Genomic DNA, 16,488 nt, shown 5'->3' with positions numbered 1-16,488 from the left:
TATAACGAGTTAGTACCTATGGAAATGTGAGATAATTAACTCGTTATAACGAGATACTAACTCGTTGTAACGAGATAATTAACTCGTTATAAAGAGTTAATTTTTTTTTTTTTACTCTTTCAAAATGAACGTAGCCGGCTTTCGTAAAAAAGCAACACAAATCAGTATTTTTTCTCTTTCTTTTTGCTTATGGTCTTGGTCTTGTGTTTGTATCCGAGATTCCTACTGGAGTATGACATACATTCGTGAGATTCCTACTGGAGTATGACATACATTCGTGAGATTCTTACTGGAGTATGACATACATTCGTGAGATTCCTACTGGAGTATGACATACATTCGTGAGATTCTTACTGGAGTATGACATACATTCGTGAGATTCCTACTGGAGTATGACATACATTCGTGAGATTCCTACTGGAGTATGACATACATTCGTGAGATTCTTACTGGAGTATGACATACATTCGTGAGATTCCTACTGGAGTATGACATACATTCGTGAGATTCCTACTGGAGTATGACATACATTCGTGAGATTCCTACTGGAGTATGACATACATTCGTGAGCTATTGCAATGAATGGAAATTGTGTGGGAATTAAAAAAATACAAATGTTATGAAGTTTTCTAGGGGAAGGGGGACCGCAAATGCATGTATGGTTTTTATTAAAATTATCATATTATAAACACCATATATTTATTGATATTATTCTTGACCAGTTGATACGTATACATGTACTTGGGTTTAATTCTTACTCTGGTAGACAACTAAAGCATGCAGCTGAACAACCATTTAAGCGCATATGTTGCTATGAAATGTAATCTTCCAGTTCACATTCCTTCAGCAGAAATAGTGTTAGAAACTTAATTTACAGACCAATGTTAACTACTACAATTACTTAATAAGGTTCTGAAATATGGATCACTCAATACAAATATATGTGGTTTGCTATCTTTCGGCAGTTTTCCATGGGGGGGGGGGGGGGGGGGGGGGGGGGGGGGGGGGGGGGGGGAGTAGAGTTCAAAATCTGGTGTTTAAAGGTGTACACAGAAATTTATAAAACCTGCCTGTTTTATAGGAAGAGAAATAGAAAGCAGCTCTGTTGTAGTTACCAGCTAGTTCCTATCACCTACATACATACAATAGATCAATCCTTACATATAATTATAAATATATAACATAAAACTATGACAGATACAGTATATATAGCAGAATGATCGATTTTGATGAGTATAGCATACATTAATATTGAAAAACACCAATTAAAAAGAAATTGATAAAGAGAAAGATCATGGTTAATCAAGGTAAGATATGATATGATTTATTCCAAATTAGGGCCCAAACGGGCACAACACTGAACATATCTAGGCCCTACGTGATTCAACACAGGATTGAGCTCCAATATACAAATAATGTTCTTGAAAGTGCATTTTGGACAATTCAAATGAAATCTATTTTATATATGCGAGTATAATCTCTTTATTGAAACTAGTATGTACTCTATGTCTCCAATTCCCAGTGAAAAACGTTTAAATATCATGTAAAGAGTCTGTAGAAACTATTTATAAACGTATTGTAATTTATTGCCCTACTTATGATCGATGTAAAATACAGTAGGCATCGGGTTAAAAAACACATACTTTTATGAAAAGCCACCATATGAACAGAAAAACATTTTAATTCCACAAGTATCAGATTTTTGAATTTATTTTTTTTTTTACTTTTTTCAATTTTTTTATTATTCCATTTTTTTTTTTTTTTTTTTTTTTTTGAAAGTGTGCTTTATATAAGATATCAATATTTGTGTATAGGCCTACATGTGTATCGCTATATGTACATAACTGATGCCAGTGTACTACGTGTATATGTATTAGGTGGTTTTAGTCAATAAACTGAATTGAAGAAAAAATAATTATATTGCACCAAATGACCTTTTTGAATATGCCATATCCTTCAATTCAGACGTATGGAAATTTTCATTGGACGATAAATATAGCTCACACCACCTTACCAAGTTTGATGCAAACCCGTGAATAAATTATCATTTTCTCTCCTTTTCGCACTACCGTTTAATCAGAAGACGCAAATCAATCATATTCAATGAGATAACTAAATATATACGTAGTTTTTTAAAGTTTTAACTTCATTTGAGAACATTTTCTTGGAATGAAAATCATTCATTTATTTCAAGGTCATTTGAAGGTCAAAATATCGCTATCCAATGAAAAATCGTTTTACAAAGCTGCATTTTACAGGGGAATTTCCTTTGTGCGCCATTTTAACTTCGCAGCGAAGCCGACAGACAGGCAGGCAAACGACGTAGACCCACATCCCTACTTTCTTATCGAAGAAAATCAAAGAAAATGTCGGAAGAGAAAAAGGTAGAGACTGTAACAGGGAATAAGCTTTTGTAAAAATTCAGTCGCCGATTTCTTAAGTTCAGCACATGGGTTACATTCCCGCGTTGTAATTTGAACAATGCTGTTTTCGTTTTTCCCCATGTGATTTGAAGCCACGCGTCTTCAGTTGAACGGTGTGAATTGAATGTTTATAAGCACTAGATAATTGTTTTGTTTTGATTTGATATAAGAAAACCTAAGATCTCTAGTGAAATTATGTCGTTGTGTTTAAAAAAGGGGTCTATATTGGGAAGGGGGGGGGGGTGTGATTATTCTAGTTTTGTTACAGACATATTTAGATATCTTTGTACATTTTAACCGAATCTTTCCATTAATTGACAGTGTTATGGAATTTTTCTGACTATACAATTTCTGAAATGCAGTTCTGTTGAGTGTCAAATATACATTTATTGTCTCTTGTTTTACCACATATTCTTTTAAAAATTAGCTTAACTGACCCAATTTTAATTAGTATTGTACCAGAATTGTTAACTTTTTATGTAGCTTGGGTCAAAATTAAATATAGAAGTCAACAGTGTTTCCTATTTCACTTCCCCCAAAATTAGGTAGGGTAGGTAGGTAATGCATTTTATTTTAAATCTTTAGATTTTGATATATGCTTTAAACATGTTGGGAAAACTTCCCCTAGAGCAAGATATTCTTGTGAAAACACGATTATTGCTCTTTAGTGAGAGTAAATATATCCCATTCAACCAAGAAAATCGCACATGGCCATGGAGTACATCTCTTTGTGTTTCACGTGAAAGGAAGAAAAAGGGCCGAAATGTCTGATACTTTTGCAATTATATATCAAAAGAAAAACACTCGTGATGTGCTTTTAATATCAGCCCCCTTCCCTCTCGTGCAGCAATGTTGAAATGAAATATCTTGACTCGTCAATTCTATAGGGACAATTTGTGTCACATGTGGAGTGTGAGTTGCACTTATTCAGCATTGCATGGAATTTGTCATTATTTTCAATCAAATCACCTGATTAAGTTAATGTTTACTATCTCGCTAAAGACCAGGGATAATCACGGTTCATCGAGAAGATCTCTCGCCATAGGGGAAGTGTTCCAAACCTGTTAAATACAGATCTATTTACATTACAAACATTTTGAAAAGTAGTCAAATGTCGATCAGAGAAACATGAAAAGAAATAATTCTAGTTTGAAAATGTCGGATTTATAGTTGATTTTTATATATCAGTCAGTAGAATATTTAGGCTCGACAGCTAAAAGATAGGTATGGTCGAAAACAGAAACATATTTTAATCATAATTTTTAACATGCACTGTCATTTTTCAATAATTTTGTGTGTGTAATATTTTGAATTTTGTGCCAATTAAACTTAATAAGCAAGTTAACATCCAATATGCTCAGAAGTACTCTCTGCAAATCATGTAATTGATAAAATGCACACAAAGTCAATACACAAAAAAGAATTTAAAGGGTAAGCATATTGGCGCAAATTTTATTTGAAATATTAATGAGTATTTTTTTCTTTTTTTTTTGCGCTAAAATATCTTGCACGTAATTAAATGTCTTTGTCTTGGGTTTACGCTCATAAAAATTAATAAAAACTTTTTTCTTCAAATTATGCAATCCATTTTTTCTCGATTTGAAATTCAGAAAGTTATATGTATGTCACGAGTTACCAAAACACAAACAGAAAGTGTTTTTGTACCCAATTTAAGATACCCTACAAGCAAAGTATTAAGTTGAGAATATTAAAAAGAAAGATACAGTTGGGCTTTCTAAAATCAGTTCGTTTTTGAAGAAAACGTCATCAGCCGAAGACCTTGAAATTTAAAGTAATACTTGGTGCAAATTCAACTTGCACTGGAAGATTAAAGATTTCTCAGTTGTTTGAGGGACAGTATGAAGGCTTTGACGGTGTGGGAAATATCAGCACACCTAGTACCTATAGTATGATTTCTTCAACACACAATTTAAAACAAATAGGTGTGACACCAATTATCAATTATGATCAAAACAGCCAATTGAACAAGCTGAATTGACAACAAGTACAATTTCATTTTCACAGTAACTAATGCAAGCAAGGGCTACTCTTGACGTAGTACAATTTTATCAACACCGCAAGTAGCTATGACGTTTAGTACCATTTCAGCAATACATGTAACACCTCTGTCAAAGTCTGGCCAACTACAATGGCCTACATTTTTCATAACGCTATGAAAGTTATTTCCCCCTGATTACAGGACGCACAGCAAATTGTGGTCCTCAGTTGACGGTGCCATATAAGGAATAAATGGGAATTTTATAATTTTTGATTGCAATGAATTGCCAGTCAAGGAATTTTTTAAAGAATTAAGTGTAATGACTTAAAAACGGTATAATTGAACGAAATATTTTAGTCACTAATTACATTTATATGTGTTCCTTGTGTGGTTTTCTCGCAAGCAATGTATGGTCATGATGTAATAAAGTATATAAATATTACCTAGTCCTCAATTTCTTTAGATCAGAATAATGAAGTCCTTAGCATATCAGCAATTCTTCATTATTAATTTTTATCAATATTTTCGACAAACAAAACACACAAAAAAAAACCCATGCAATTCAATATGGGTACATTATCAATTTATCGTTTCACACTGAACAAAACTACTTGTTGCTAAATGTACACTAGGTGCCAATAGATAAAGCATGTTAATTATCTCGAATTGGAATGTCTAGTGATATTTTTAGTAAAATATTTTTTCGTGTGTGATTCAATCTTTTGAAAGTTAGATTTTGTGTTCATCAACTTACACATCTTGCACTTCAATTACTCAAATGAGCACAAAAACAATCATCGGGCTCCTAGCAACAATGGGTCTGCCTCCTCTTATTATTACATACAGACTTGGTTATTTTTACGTGCAGAGATAGATCTATAGTCAGATAGGCTAACCCACCACCACCCCCAACCCCCCTATATAAAAAAAGCATTGTCTTGAATGGTAATGGAAATGTAAAATTTAACCGATGAATGGAATTGAAAAATCAACCCTTGCCGCCTTCCTTCTCGAGCTTTGAATATTTTTTTTCTTAATTTACTTGTCAAGAAATTTTAGGCAATATTATGAATTCAACTCCCCCCTCCCCCCACCCCTTATGATGCTACGTGCCTGATTGTATCACATGCTTTCATTGTGCTTTTAATTCTAGGTGTCTGTTGTTTTTAAAACATATTACTATGGAACTCCTCAGTATTAATTGCATAATTTATCCCCCCCCCCCTTCCCCAACTCTACAATTTGACAAAGTGCATACTTTAAAAAGTTTTCTGCATAGAATCGAAGAAATTCAATATTGTTTTTGTCATAGATATAATACAACCTGTTAAAATTTGGTATACTAAAGAATTTGGTAACGTAAACTTTACTATACTTTATTTGTTAATACTATTTATGTGAAGCTTAGGACCGCAATAGTAAGCACGCCCCCAACTTCCGGTGAAAGGGGAGTAACTGCAAAAATGTAGGCCATTTTGTGCTCTAAAATATGAAAGTTCTGTACTATTCACTCTTAAGAAATGGGTTTCTTTGTAAATATTGTGAAGTTTGTAATGTGTCATCCTCCTCTGATTCTCCATCTGACAGCAAAGGAGTGTACCTTGGGACACATCCCACCCTAACACTTTGAAACATTCATGGACAGTGAAAATCATGATCTTTATAAGACAGATAAACATCCGGTTAAAAATTCCTGGCATTCAGGGGAAAGAAAAATAGGGAAATTTAACAAAATCTTGAAAACCTATATTTTTCATTATAATTTGCTATTGATTTTTCCCAATTTGAGGGGAAATGTCACTAATTTTTCCCAATTTGAAAGTAGGTGTTGGTTGTTCAGAAAGGAAAAACAATCACTGGAACAATGGAGTTTACCATAAATTGCAAGAAAGCTCATTTATAGGTAGTTCACTAACACCATTTGTAGTGTTCTTTCCGATGAATGTGGATCACTATTGAGGCCCTGGTTTTGCATTTTTATTATATAAATGTATCAATTGTGTACAGCAGGGCTCGACACTAACTTTTTTAGGCATTAGTCCTGCTGGACTAGTGTCTGATTACTTCTACTAGTCTGTAGGGAATTTTATTAGTCCGTCATAGATAGGAAAATAAATGTGCAATTTAAAAACAAAAATAATTTATAATTTAATACAATGTACTTAAATAATAGTAATACTTTTCTACCTTTCGATTTTTAATACTCTCGGTATCTGCTTTGAAAAGGTTAGACAGCTTCTGTTTTTCCATGGCGGCATGTGTTAAACTAATCATGATCACTGAAACATTTTACTTACATGTATTTCATATTATTACTCCAAGTAAGCGTTGATTTGACTCGAAATTACACGACTACCCGCCATGCTAGAGAACTGAAAATACATTCGAGGGTTTTCCAGTAAATTGTCGACAATCGTATATCGATAATTTATACAAGTTGTTAATCAGAAATTTTTATTAGTCTGATTGGATTGACTAGGCACAGATTTTATTAGTCCGAATCAAAATTTATTAGTCTGAGACTAACTTTAGTGTCGAACCCAGTACAGGAAATCAAATTGATATTAACTGGGATTTGAGAGTTTTTGAAATCCACTGGCAAAACCAGTTGGTAATTCTATAGTCCGATAACTTTGTGTATGTAATCGGTCTGAGAGACCAATAACATGTTAATGATCAATTCAGAACTTGAACATCTTTATGTGTCTGTTTTTTTAAATGTAGTTATGAAATTGACTAAATGTTTGAATCTGCATTTTAAATGAATAAATTCAAGTGCTTTTGGAATTGAGTACTAAGGTTTAAAACAAATGACAGGGGTCGAAATTAACTTTTCTACCACAGGCCTGTGAGTAAAAAGTTCACAGGCTAAAATGAAAAAAAGTTTTGTCGTCATTCTATCAATTTAATATTAAACCATATTAAGATGTATTTATCACCACTTTTAATATATGTACCATATAAAACACCTTTAGCATTTATTGAAGATGGGTGTGGGTGGGTAACTATAGTGACAGAGTTACCTTGAAACCCATTATTGATACTTTTAAGAATTATTACAGTTACCTTGAGTTACAACATGTATATTATTTTCATTTGCAGGATGAGATTAAACCAGAAAGCAGTGAACATATTAACTTGAAGGTCACTGGACAAGATGGCAGTGTTGTGCATTTTAAAATTAAGAAAAACACTCCTTTGAGGAAGCTGATGTCTGCGTATTGTGACAGAGCAGTAAGTATTTGTTCTGAGATGATTTCACACAGAAGCCAGAAGTAGACCTGGTTGAAGTTTTGCTAATATTTAACGTAAATAAGTTTGTGTTATAAAACCAACATTTAGTGAAGTTGATTATAAGGATCATATCCCAATGAAGCATGCTGTAGTTACATCCCATCACAAGAATGTTTTGAGCCCATTTGGGGTTTAACTAAGAACATCTTTGTATCCTCCTTCCGGATATCAAGAATCTGTGGGGTTTTGTTTTTAGGCTATCTTTGCTGTTTTACCGATTTAGATTTGTCCTGTACTACAGTCTATGCCAAAGGTTTTTGGACCACACAGAACCGAACCAAATTTTGTCAGACCGAAAAACCTAATGTAAAAAAGTGAAACACTTGAAAATGCAGAACCCTATAAATAAGCCATGGTCTACCATTTTTCCAATCCGTATTGAATCTTCTCGCTGGTCGTTTCGACTCATAGTCCTCATTCTTCTCGAGTAGGCTCAAAAAAGGGCCTGTCCTGTTTGGTTGTTTGTTTGTTGGGGTTTTTTTCCCCGCATAAATTACGATTTCAAACAAACTTGTTCCCAATGACATGAGTTTAAGATTAAAGTAACAGAATGTTGGTTTTATATCTTCTACCAAGGATTCTTTGAATGTTAACTTGATTAACACTAGGGCTGAAACAATTAATCGCTGTTCACTCGAACCGCGATTCACGGCATTCGGTTCAAATTTCGATTCGGTTAATGTTTACATTTTCCCCCGGAAATAAAGAATTCAACACGGATTTGGTTTTTTACCTTACAATTTATTACAACAAAAATAGCGGACACTAACTCGGGAATCGTGATTAAAAACCTTCCGGCAATCTAAGGTCCCCTGTATGGAAGCATTTTGGTTTTAAAGAGAATGGAACTGCGGCAGTATGTAGAATTTGTTTCACAGAAATAAATTACCAATGCTCTTGGATATTTTATAGCATCTGATATAATAAAGACCATATTCCATTGTTGAAAACGATGATTTTCAGGGGGAAAATGAAATAAAAACATGAAAGTTGTGTATTTTTTTATTGTTTATTAGAGTTTTTAACAACTATTGAATTGAATCGAAAATTGAACTGAACCGTGAGGTACCTGAATTGTTTCAGCCATAATTAACACTTTGTGTGATGCCTTTTGTCATTAATTTTTTTCCCCCGGGAAATAAAAGTTAAATATGAAAATCCTCCCATCTGCCCCATATTTTTTGTGACCCCGGGTGATAATCTACTAATTAAGTTGAATTGGCCTAACAAACATTGAAATGACTCGGCGTCAAAATAGTAAAGCTCAAAACCAGACACTGAGACATCAGACATTCCGGTCTGGTGTATATAAAAAAATTTTAAAAAAAGGAGCAACTGCACATCGGTCAGGTCCAATCGTCGACGGTCTGATGTCTTTCGCCTAAACTGGTTGGGGGGGGGGGGGATTCTTGCATCAATTTTAAGTGTAACCACTCTTCCTTTGTGTAATTCTAAGTAAAAATCATTAGAACTTTGCCATGATCGGGAAATTTACAGATATCATTTATTGTTTAGCATACATTGAACAGTTACAGAATCCTATATGTTAAGAGAATCATAAAGGTTTTTTAAAAATATATTTTGTGAATTTTTTTTTTCAGGGTTTAAAACTCGGTGTTGTGCGGTTTAGGTTTGACGGAAATCCCATTAATGAAACAGACACACCCTCAGGGGTAGGTATACATGTACATACTTATGTATGTATTGTGAGGGGGAAAACGTGAATTTTCAAACAATGTAACATGTTCTTTACAATTGTTTTTATATATATATATATAGATAAGTAAAATTAAAATTACTAAAATGGGGAGTTTTTCCCCATACAAATGTGAAAGTATAAGGAATACTAAGTGCTAGATTAATCTATATTTTGTCATGATGCAAGGACCTGATGGTAGTGATGGGCAATTGGGGGGGGGGGGATTAATCGATGATCAGATTAATCGGATGCACCTTTTCGATTGATTAATTTAAAAATAGTCGAATTTTATTCATTTCAAATTTATGGCAGAAATATATTAAATTTACTTTATTTTTTACCTTCAGTATTGAGTTAATAAGTATAAAATCATTTGATTGATTGAATCTCTTTCGAGAATTTTTCACTCATATGGAGACGTCTAAAATCATTAGAAATTTGAAGTTAATAATCCCATACTTTCGATTTTGTTTTCTGGGGATAGATCTCTTGACTTTTGTTGTTCTTATGGGATCCAGGTTAGAATAGAGCCTCGTTGTAAAAGGAAAAATCTGAGGCCCCGTGTCACAGCAGGTGTTGCACGATAAAGATTCCTCCCTGCTCAAAGACAAAGTGCCGAGCATAGGCCAATTTTTTCAGCCTGGCTTTCACCAGCAATGGTGACGTCTCCTTATGAGTGAAAGATTTTCCAGAGGGATGTTAAAACAATATTCAATGTTATCGGATGATTCAGCTTCGTCAGCTGTTTTTGATTTTAGTTAAGTCGCGGCAGGAATATTCGTATTATTTTAAATAATTACCGACATTTACTATTTTCTATTTTCAAAATGACAATCGATTATTCACATCGTTTCAGTTATAGCCACCGACAATCGAAAGTCGGCGATAATTGGTGCATCACTACCTGATTGGATGATTTCTCTGCATAGAGTAATAATGACTTTTTTTTTTATCATGGTCATAATTAAATGCCAAATTAACATTTTGTAAGATAATGCATTAATGTGACATTTCTAGCATCACCTTGGGGTCCAGTTACAATAGTTAAAGTACCTACTTCTTCACTGTATGAAAAAATATTGTCAGTGGTCGGTCCAATAAATGCATAATAGGAAATGTACAACTTCAAGAACGGAAGTAACAATGCAGAAAAATCTCTATAGTTGCCAGTTGATTAATATGATCACTTTACAGTTCCTGGATTTTTTTAATGCTTGTTTAGTTTTATTTATAAATATTGATATAAAGAATATCCTGCTTTCAGTTGGACATGGAAGATGGAGATAGTATAGATGTATTCCAGCAACAGACGGGAGGCTTATTGTGAGAGTAACATGAAACAGACTAGTTAGTGTGAGTGATAAAAGCAACACAGGGACAAAGTGATGGTGCCTGAATTTCATCCTTCATCTCATTTTGTTTATAGTTCATTGTGCTCTTCATTGGCACCAGTGTGGTTAAAGGCTACAGCAGAGAAAGTACCTCAAGAGCAATCATGGGACGTCCGCACTTCTGGTGTCACCAGCTTAAACATGTTTTTATGTTCTGTATATAGTTTATGTATATTTTGAAAAAAAGATTTTGACATTAAGTAATGTGACCTGTGAAAAGTTTATTGTACCAAGTTTGTGGGCTCCAACTGTATCTTGCTTGAGACTGTCTAAGGCCTGTAATTTTTCAATTTTAAGTATACCTCAGACTGTCTAGGAAGTGTGTCTGACTGTTCCTTATAAGCATTAAGCTCCACTTTAAAAGCCAACACATTGAATTCCAATTGAATTATGCATCTAGTCTTATCTAGCAAAGAGTTGAATTTCAGATTTCATATAAACAGTTTATTAGTAACTTACCATGAGTTCCCTGTGAATGATTTTAATGTTTTATAATTTATTAATTTCTGATGGTATGTATCTGGTGTCATAGTTTTTATCAGTACTTTTGTAAAATATAGGTTAGAATTTGTGAGTCCTGTTCAGCTAGAAATGTTTGGGTTTTTTTTTTTTGTCCGTTTGAAAATTTATAAATGAAAGAGACATGGGGACCATGAACTGACCTAAATGAAATTGGAAAGAGGCTGATACAAGCGGTTGTTATTTTAAGTAATTAACATGATTGTTTGCAATATGTTGTATAAACAGTGTAATTCATTTCTCACATTTGTCAGTAAAAGTATACAAGTTTTTATATATATGTTTATTCATTGAAAAACCATTACGGTATATCGACTGACTGTACATTCTCACCCATTGAGAAATGATTTCATCCCAATTTGAATTTGCACATTTGTGTTTATTGTTACTTTAGAGTAACAAGTAAATTTTAAATTTGTCCAGCTTTTAGGATATTGACAAAAATAAAATGGGGTGAACATTTTCCTTTAAATAGCTTTCACTGAAGACCTGATCCCAGTCTACAGGATGTTTTGAGACTGATCGAGTGAAGAGTTGGTTTAGTTCAAGCCATAGGCAAAGATATCGCTTGGGTTAAAATTTACTGTGAAAGTTCTCTTTATTAGTATATTCAAACTTAAGCCTGTGGTTCAAGCGATAGTGATAGTCATTGAGGACAAGTTTATTTGGATCTAAAGAACCATACAATTCATTAAAAATGAAGGTTTTTTGTTTAGTTTGCTTGTCATTAGTTTAATCCAAGAACCACAATAGGAGACCTTCAGGGCGAGAAATCATTAAAATGATATGCAAGCATTTTCACTGAGCATTCCTGTCATTAAATTAAAGCTCCACCATGTGACAGGTGCCCTATAGTCTTCAATCTACCCATCAGCACACAAGCAGTAACTTGGGTTTCCTTGAGAAAACTTTCATAAATTTTATACATAATACTTGGGCAGAGGAAGACCCCTTTCAGTTTTCAGATTTTGTAATGCTAATGGGATAATAACACTTTCTATGGTACACAATAACTTTAGATTTCTTGCGAAGAATTTCATAGAAGTTGAAAAGGTGGTGTTCAGATTAGGGAGAGGAGCCCTGTTGATTTTCAAACTTATCGGTTTGTCTTCATGGGGTTAAGGTACTTGGGTAATTTTTGATATTAGATGACAGCACTTTTTATGACACGTGTTGTCTTTGAATCCAGAAAAATAATTTAGGGTGGCTGCACCGAACATGCCGATTCAACTACCCAACCAGATGCACGTAATTCGGTGGTAGAGCATCTGATGTATAAATTCATTTTGGGGCCCTTTCTGATTTGTTAGATTTCTGGTTACAAATGTGGCGGTCAACTGGGTTCGATCGCCGGTGGGCAGATAGCTCAGTCGGTAGAGCACCTGACTAGAGATTCATGCGGCCCAGGTTAGAAGAATGTAGCGGTCAGCCAGGTTCGATCACCGGTGGCCAGTTGGCTCTGCTTGGTAGAGCACCTGACTAGAGATTCAGGCGGCCCGGGTTAGGGAAGAATGTATCGGTCAGCCAAGTTCGATCACCGGTGGCCAGTTGGCTCTGCTTGGTAGAACACCTGACTAGAGATTCGGGCGGCCCGGGTTAGAACCCCGTTCTGTTTGCATTTTCTCCCTTGTTACACTTGGTGCTGTAGGCCAGCCCTTGGAACTGACAGGTGAAAATGCCTGCCAGGGAATAAAGTACAAGTGTGAAGGCATTTAAGGAGGGAAGAATAGCGGTCATCCGGGTTCGATCACCGGTGGCCAGATGGCTCTGTTGGTAGAGCACCTGACTAGAGATTCAGGGGGTCCCGGCTCGAATCCCAGTCAGGTCCGTTGATGTTGCACAAACGATAAATTCCGTATCATTTATGAATTGAGTTGGTGCGTACCCATCCAAAGTTAGTTTTTATAAGCCGTGGACAAGTGCTGGAATTTCCTCTACTGCAGTCTATGACACAATGATTACAATTAATTTGAACTGTTGACATTTAAAATTATTAATTATACCCCCCGCAACAAGTTGTGGGGGAGGGGGGGTATACTGGAATCGGGTTGTCCGTCCGTCTGTAGACGCAATGGTTTCCGGGCTCTAAAGCATTATCCTTTCCACCTACCGTCACCATATCATATATGGACAACCCATGGGATGAAGATTTTCCCTATCGATTTTGGGGTCCAAAGGTCAAGCGCACTGGACATCGAAGTAGTAATATGGTTTCCTGGCTCTAAAGCGTTATCCTTTCCACCTACAGTCACCATATCATACATATGGACTACCAATGGGATGAAGATGTTCCCTATCGATTTTGGGGTCAAAAGTCAAGCGCACTGGACATCGAAGTAGCAATATGGTTTCCATTTAAATTCTTTAATGGCTTTTTTCATCGCATGGAGATGCTGTGTTCCTAGATACCTTTTGGATCATAATACTGAAGTTTGACCTATTACCAACACCCTTTGGGAGATTGGGGTAAGCGGGGGTATTCTTAGTGAGCATTGCTCACAGTACCTCTTATTTAAACAAGTTTTAATCAATTTTCATTCTGTTTAACGAAAATGTGTAATTTTTTATGTTGATATATATACTTCTGTTTTTGTATGTCTGACATCTTTAAAAAGGTGGCAACATACACATTTTCTTTGGTTATTGATTAAATTAAACTATTGAGTGGAAATTAATACAGTTTTTCCACTTTCAACCATTAATATTGATAAGTCACATGAGGATCTATCCACCTTAATTACCAGGTAGAGATCTCTGCTATATTCAACATATCCACATAATAATTTCTTTAATTCAATTGGTGCTCTTTTTAAAAGAATTTATGCGCGTATTAGTTCCTTGTAGAAAATTAAAGATGTCTTCAATTGAATTCAAATCTGATTTAAATCAGACTTCTTAGATCCACGTCGTATACTTCGCTATTGTAGCCATTGTGAACGTATCTTGGGATCTGATTTTAATTATATTGATTTGAATCACAGGTAAAGAAATCATCAAATCATTTGTACCGAGCTCCAAATTTTGCTAGCAATAATTCTACCACATTAATTGAATTGATGAAAGCAATAATAGAATTTATGCGTGCTTATAAAGTTTGATTGTTATAGTAGTATACTTGGAGACACCAATATGGAGCGTAAAATTAACAAACTGAAAAAATTGAAGATATCGTCAATTCTTTCGATGCGCGCGACAATTCAATTAAAGATATCTTTAAATAATTCGTGATATCTTCAAATATGATATATTGCACGCTTTAATTTAATTGATGATAGCATTAATTTTTATGCTGACCCCCTGTTTACATGCACCAAAATACACCAGGGTGCAACATTTGTGAATATGTAAAATATACATATCGTGCTTTTACGCACATGGCGCAAGTGAACAGGGCTCTAGAACGGTCGTCTTACAGTATGGTGCAGTGAGTGTAGCTCTGTCAGCACCTTGTGGGTAAGATAAATACTATAAAGCTAAAATAATCAAACTTTGTACACATGAAAAGAGGGCATATTGATTTGCACCAAAATTGATCATACGCAGAACATGATCTCGCATATAGAATCAGTTGAAAGACATAAACACCATTTGCAGGTCATAATGGACTTTTGCTTATACAGATGAAAAGTTAACAATGGAGAAAGTTGTTAGTTTGTCGTTGACATGAAAAGGGAAAGATAACGAACAGTGATCAATCTCATAGCTCCTATAAGGAATACATAATTAAGAGTTGGACAAACACGGATCCCTGGACATACCAGAGGTGGAATCAGGTGCCTAGGGGTGGGGATGGGGGGTAAGCTTCCCGTGTCGACCGGTCACAGCGCCGTGAGTCCTTTATCTTGATCAGGTAAACGGATTACAATGTAATTCGTTTGTTTGTTAGACATGAGCGAGTTTTAGGCTTACCTACAATGCCCAATAACCCTTGAGTATAAGTAAGCATAAGAACATCCAAACAATTAGTATGAATCACGTCAGACAGCAGCCAGGTTGTATTGGCAAACTTAGACGAATTTGGCTCCAAGTCTTTGGCATTCTGTTTTTCCTTTTAGTTCTTACAAGTTTATTGTTATTTCGAATTTCCAAAATTTCGGCTTCAGCATCACTGAAGAGACATTATTTGTCGAAATGCGCATATGGTGCAACAAAATTGGTACCGTACAAGTTTTACGTTGTTATGACGACCATAGAATTTGCAAAATACTGACTCCAAATGTGAAGCAGATATGGAAGACTCCGTGGTGTCTTTCATTTCGAGTTCACTGGGATATAACAAATCGCTAAAATCTGAATGAAAATGAGCATTGTTGATAGATAAAAAGTCGTTGATACATCTAAATGTCGAGTTGAAGTCCACGAGATTTTTTGTCTTCCCGTTCTGCCTCATGTGAATATAAAAACAAGTCAGCTAGTAATAGAGCACAATTTATGCAAGAAGGTTCTTTTGAATTTTTGAGAATTCACATTTGATTTACGCCACTTCTTGCATAAACTGTGTACAGTGTATCTCTCTACATAAGGGGTTTTGTGTAGTATTGGTAGTAATTTGGTACGGTAATGTTTAAAACTGACGAATTTCATCTTTGGAAAGAGAACTTGGAGTGCAAGTTGAATTACCAAATGTGGAATTAAAGTAAAGTTCGTTTAGAATACAACTGTAATGACGAGTTTTATAAAAAAAAAAGAAAAAGAAAAAAAGAAGAAGGGGGGATTAATGTTGTTACGAGATTTGTCAGCTGGAACCAATACATACTCCTCATGTAATCAAATTCTTTCATCACTTCTAGGTTACTTAGCACAGAAGGATAGAGGATACGTGCTTTTGTTTTAATGTGTTCGAAATTTAATATTTCTCTTATACTTTTTATTCATTCTGACAAGGTGTCAAGTTCTTCAAAGATCGTTTTTTTCTCTCTCCCCACCTTTCATCAGATTTGGCGTCCAGGGAATGAAAAGAATAATGATCTGTCTTCATTGGTCCTAAACTTTTGACCATCTATTCAAATTCAGCTTCATCTGTGGAACGGCTGAACCAATTTCAACCAAGTTTTGTATACAATATCTATAGGATCAAAGGGGGAAAACTTGTGAATGTTATGGATCCTGTCACCTTTGGTCCTGAGGAATGTGGCCAAAACCATCAAAATGAATGTAATCTTC

At 34.9% G+C, this 16,488-nt stretch overlaps 1 protein-coding gene across 1 annotated transcript; it reads left to right on the top strand.

The window, feature by feature from the left end:
- Window positions 1-2,229: 2,229 nt before the first annotated feature.
- LOC125680971 (small ubiquitin-related modifier 2) lies at window positions 2,230-11,599 on the top strand. Its single transcript, XM_048920838.2, has 4 exons — window positions 2,230-2,384; window positions 7,525-7,656; window positions 9,318-9,389; window positions 10,680-11,599. The coding sequence occupies exons 1-4, from the start codon at window positions 2,367-2,369 to the stop codon at window positions 10,740-10,742; spliced, it is 285 nt and encodes a 94-aa protein (XP_048776795.1). The 5' UTR covers window positions 2,230-2,366; the 3' UTR covers window positions 10,743-11,599.
- The last annotated feature ends 4,889 nt before the right edge of the window (window positions 11,600-16,488 follow it).

Source organism: Ostrea edulis, chromosome 2, assembly GCF_947568905.1.
Source record: "Ostrea edulis chromosome 2, xbOstEdul1.1, whole genome shotgun sequence".
Lineage (NCBI taxonomy): Eukaryota > Metazoa > Mollusca > Bivalvia > Ostreida > Ostreidae > Ostrea > Ostrea edulis.
The sequence above is the reverse complement of the archived record's forward strand: the minus strand, read 5'-3'. Positions and strand labels throughout refer to the sequence as shown.

Excerpts from the sequence above, each read along its gene's own strand:
- LOC125680971 (XM_048920838.2), top strand. Across the intron at positions 7,657-9,317 it reads CTGCGTATTGTGACAGAGCA|GGTTTAAAACTCGGTGTTGT; the intron begins GTAAGTATTTGT and ends TTTTTTTTTCAG. Across the intron at positions 9,390-10,679 it reads AAACAGACACACCCTCAGGG|TTGGACATGGAAGATGGAGA; the intron begins GTAGGTATACAT and ends TCCTGCTTTCAG.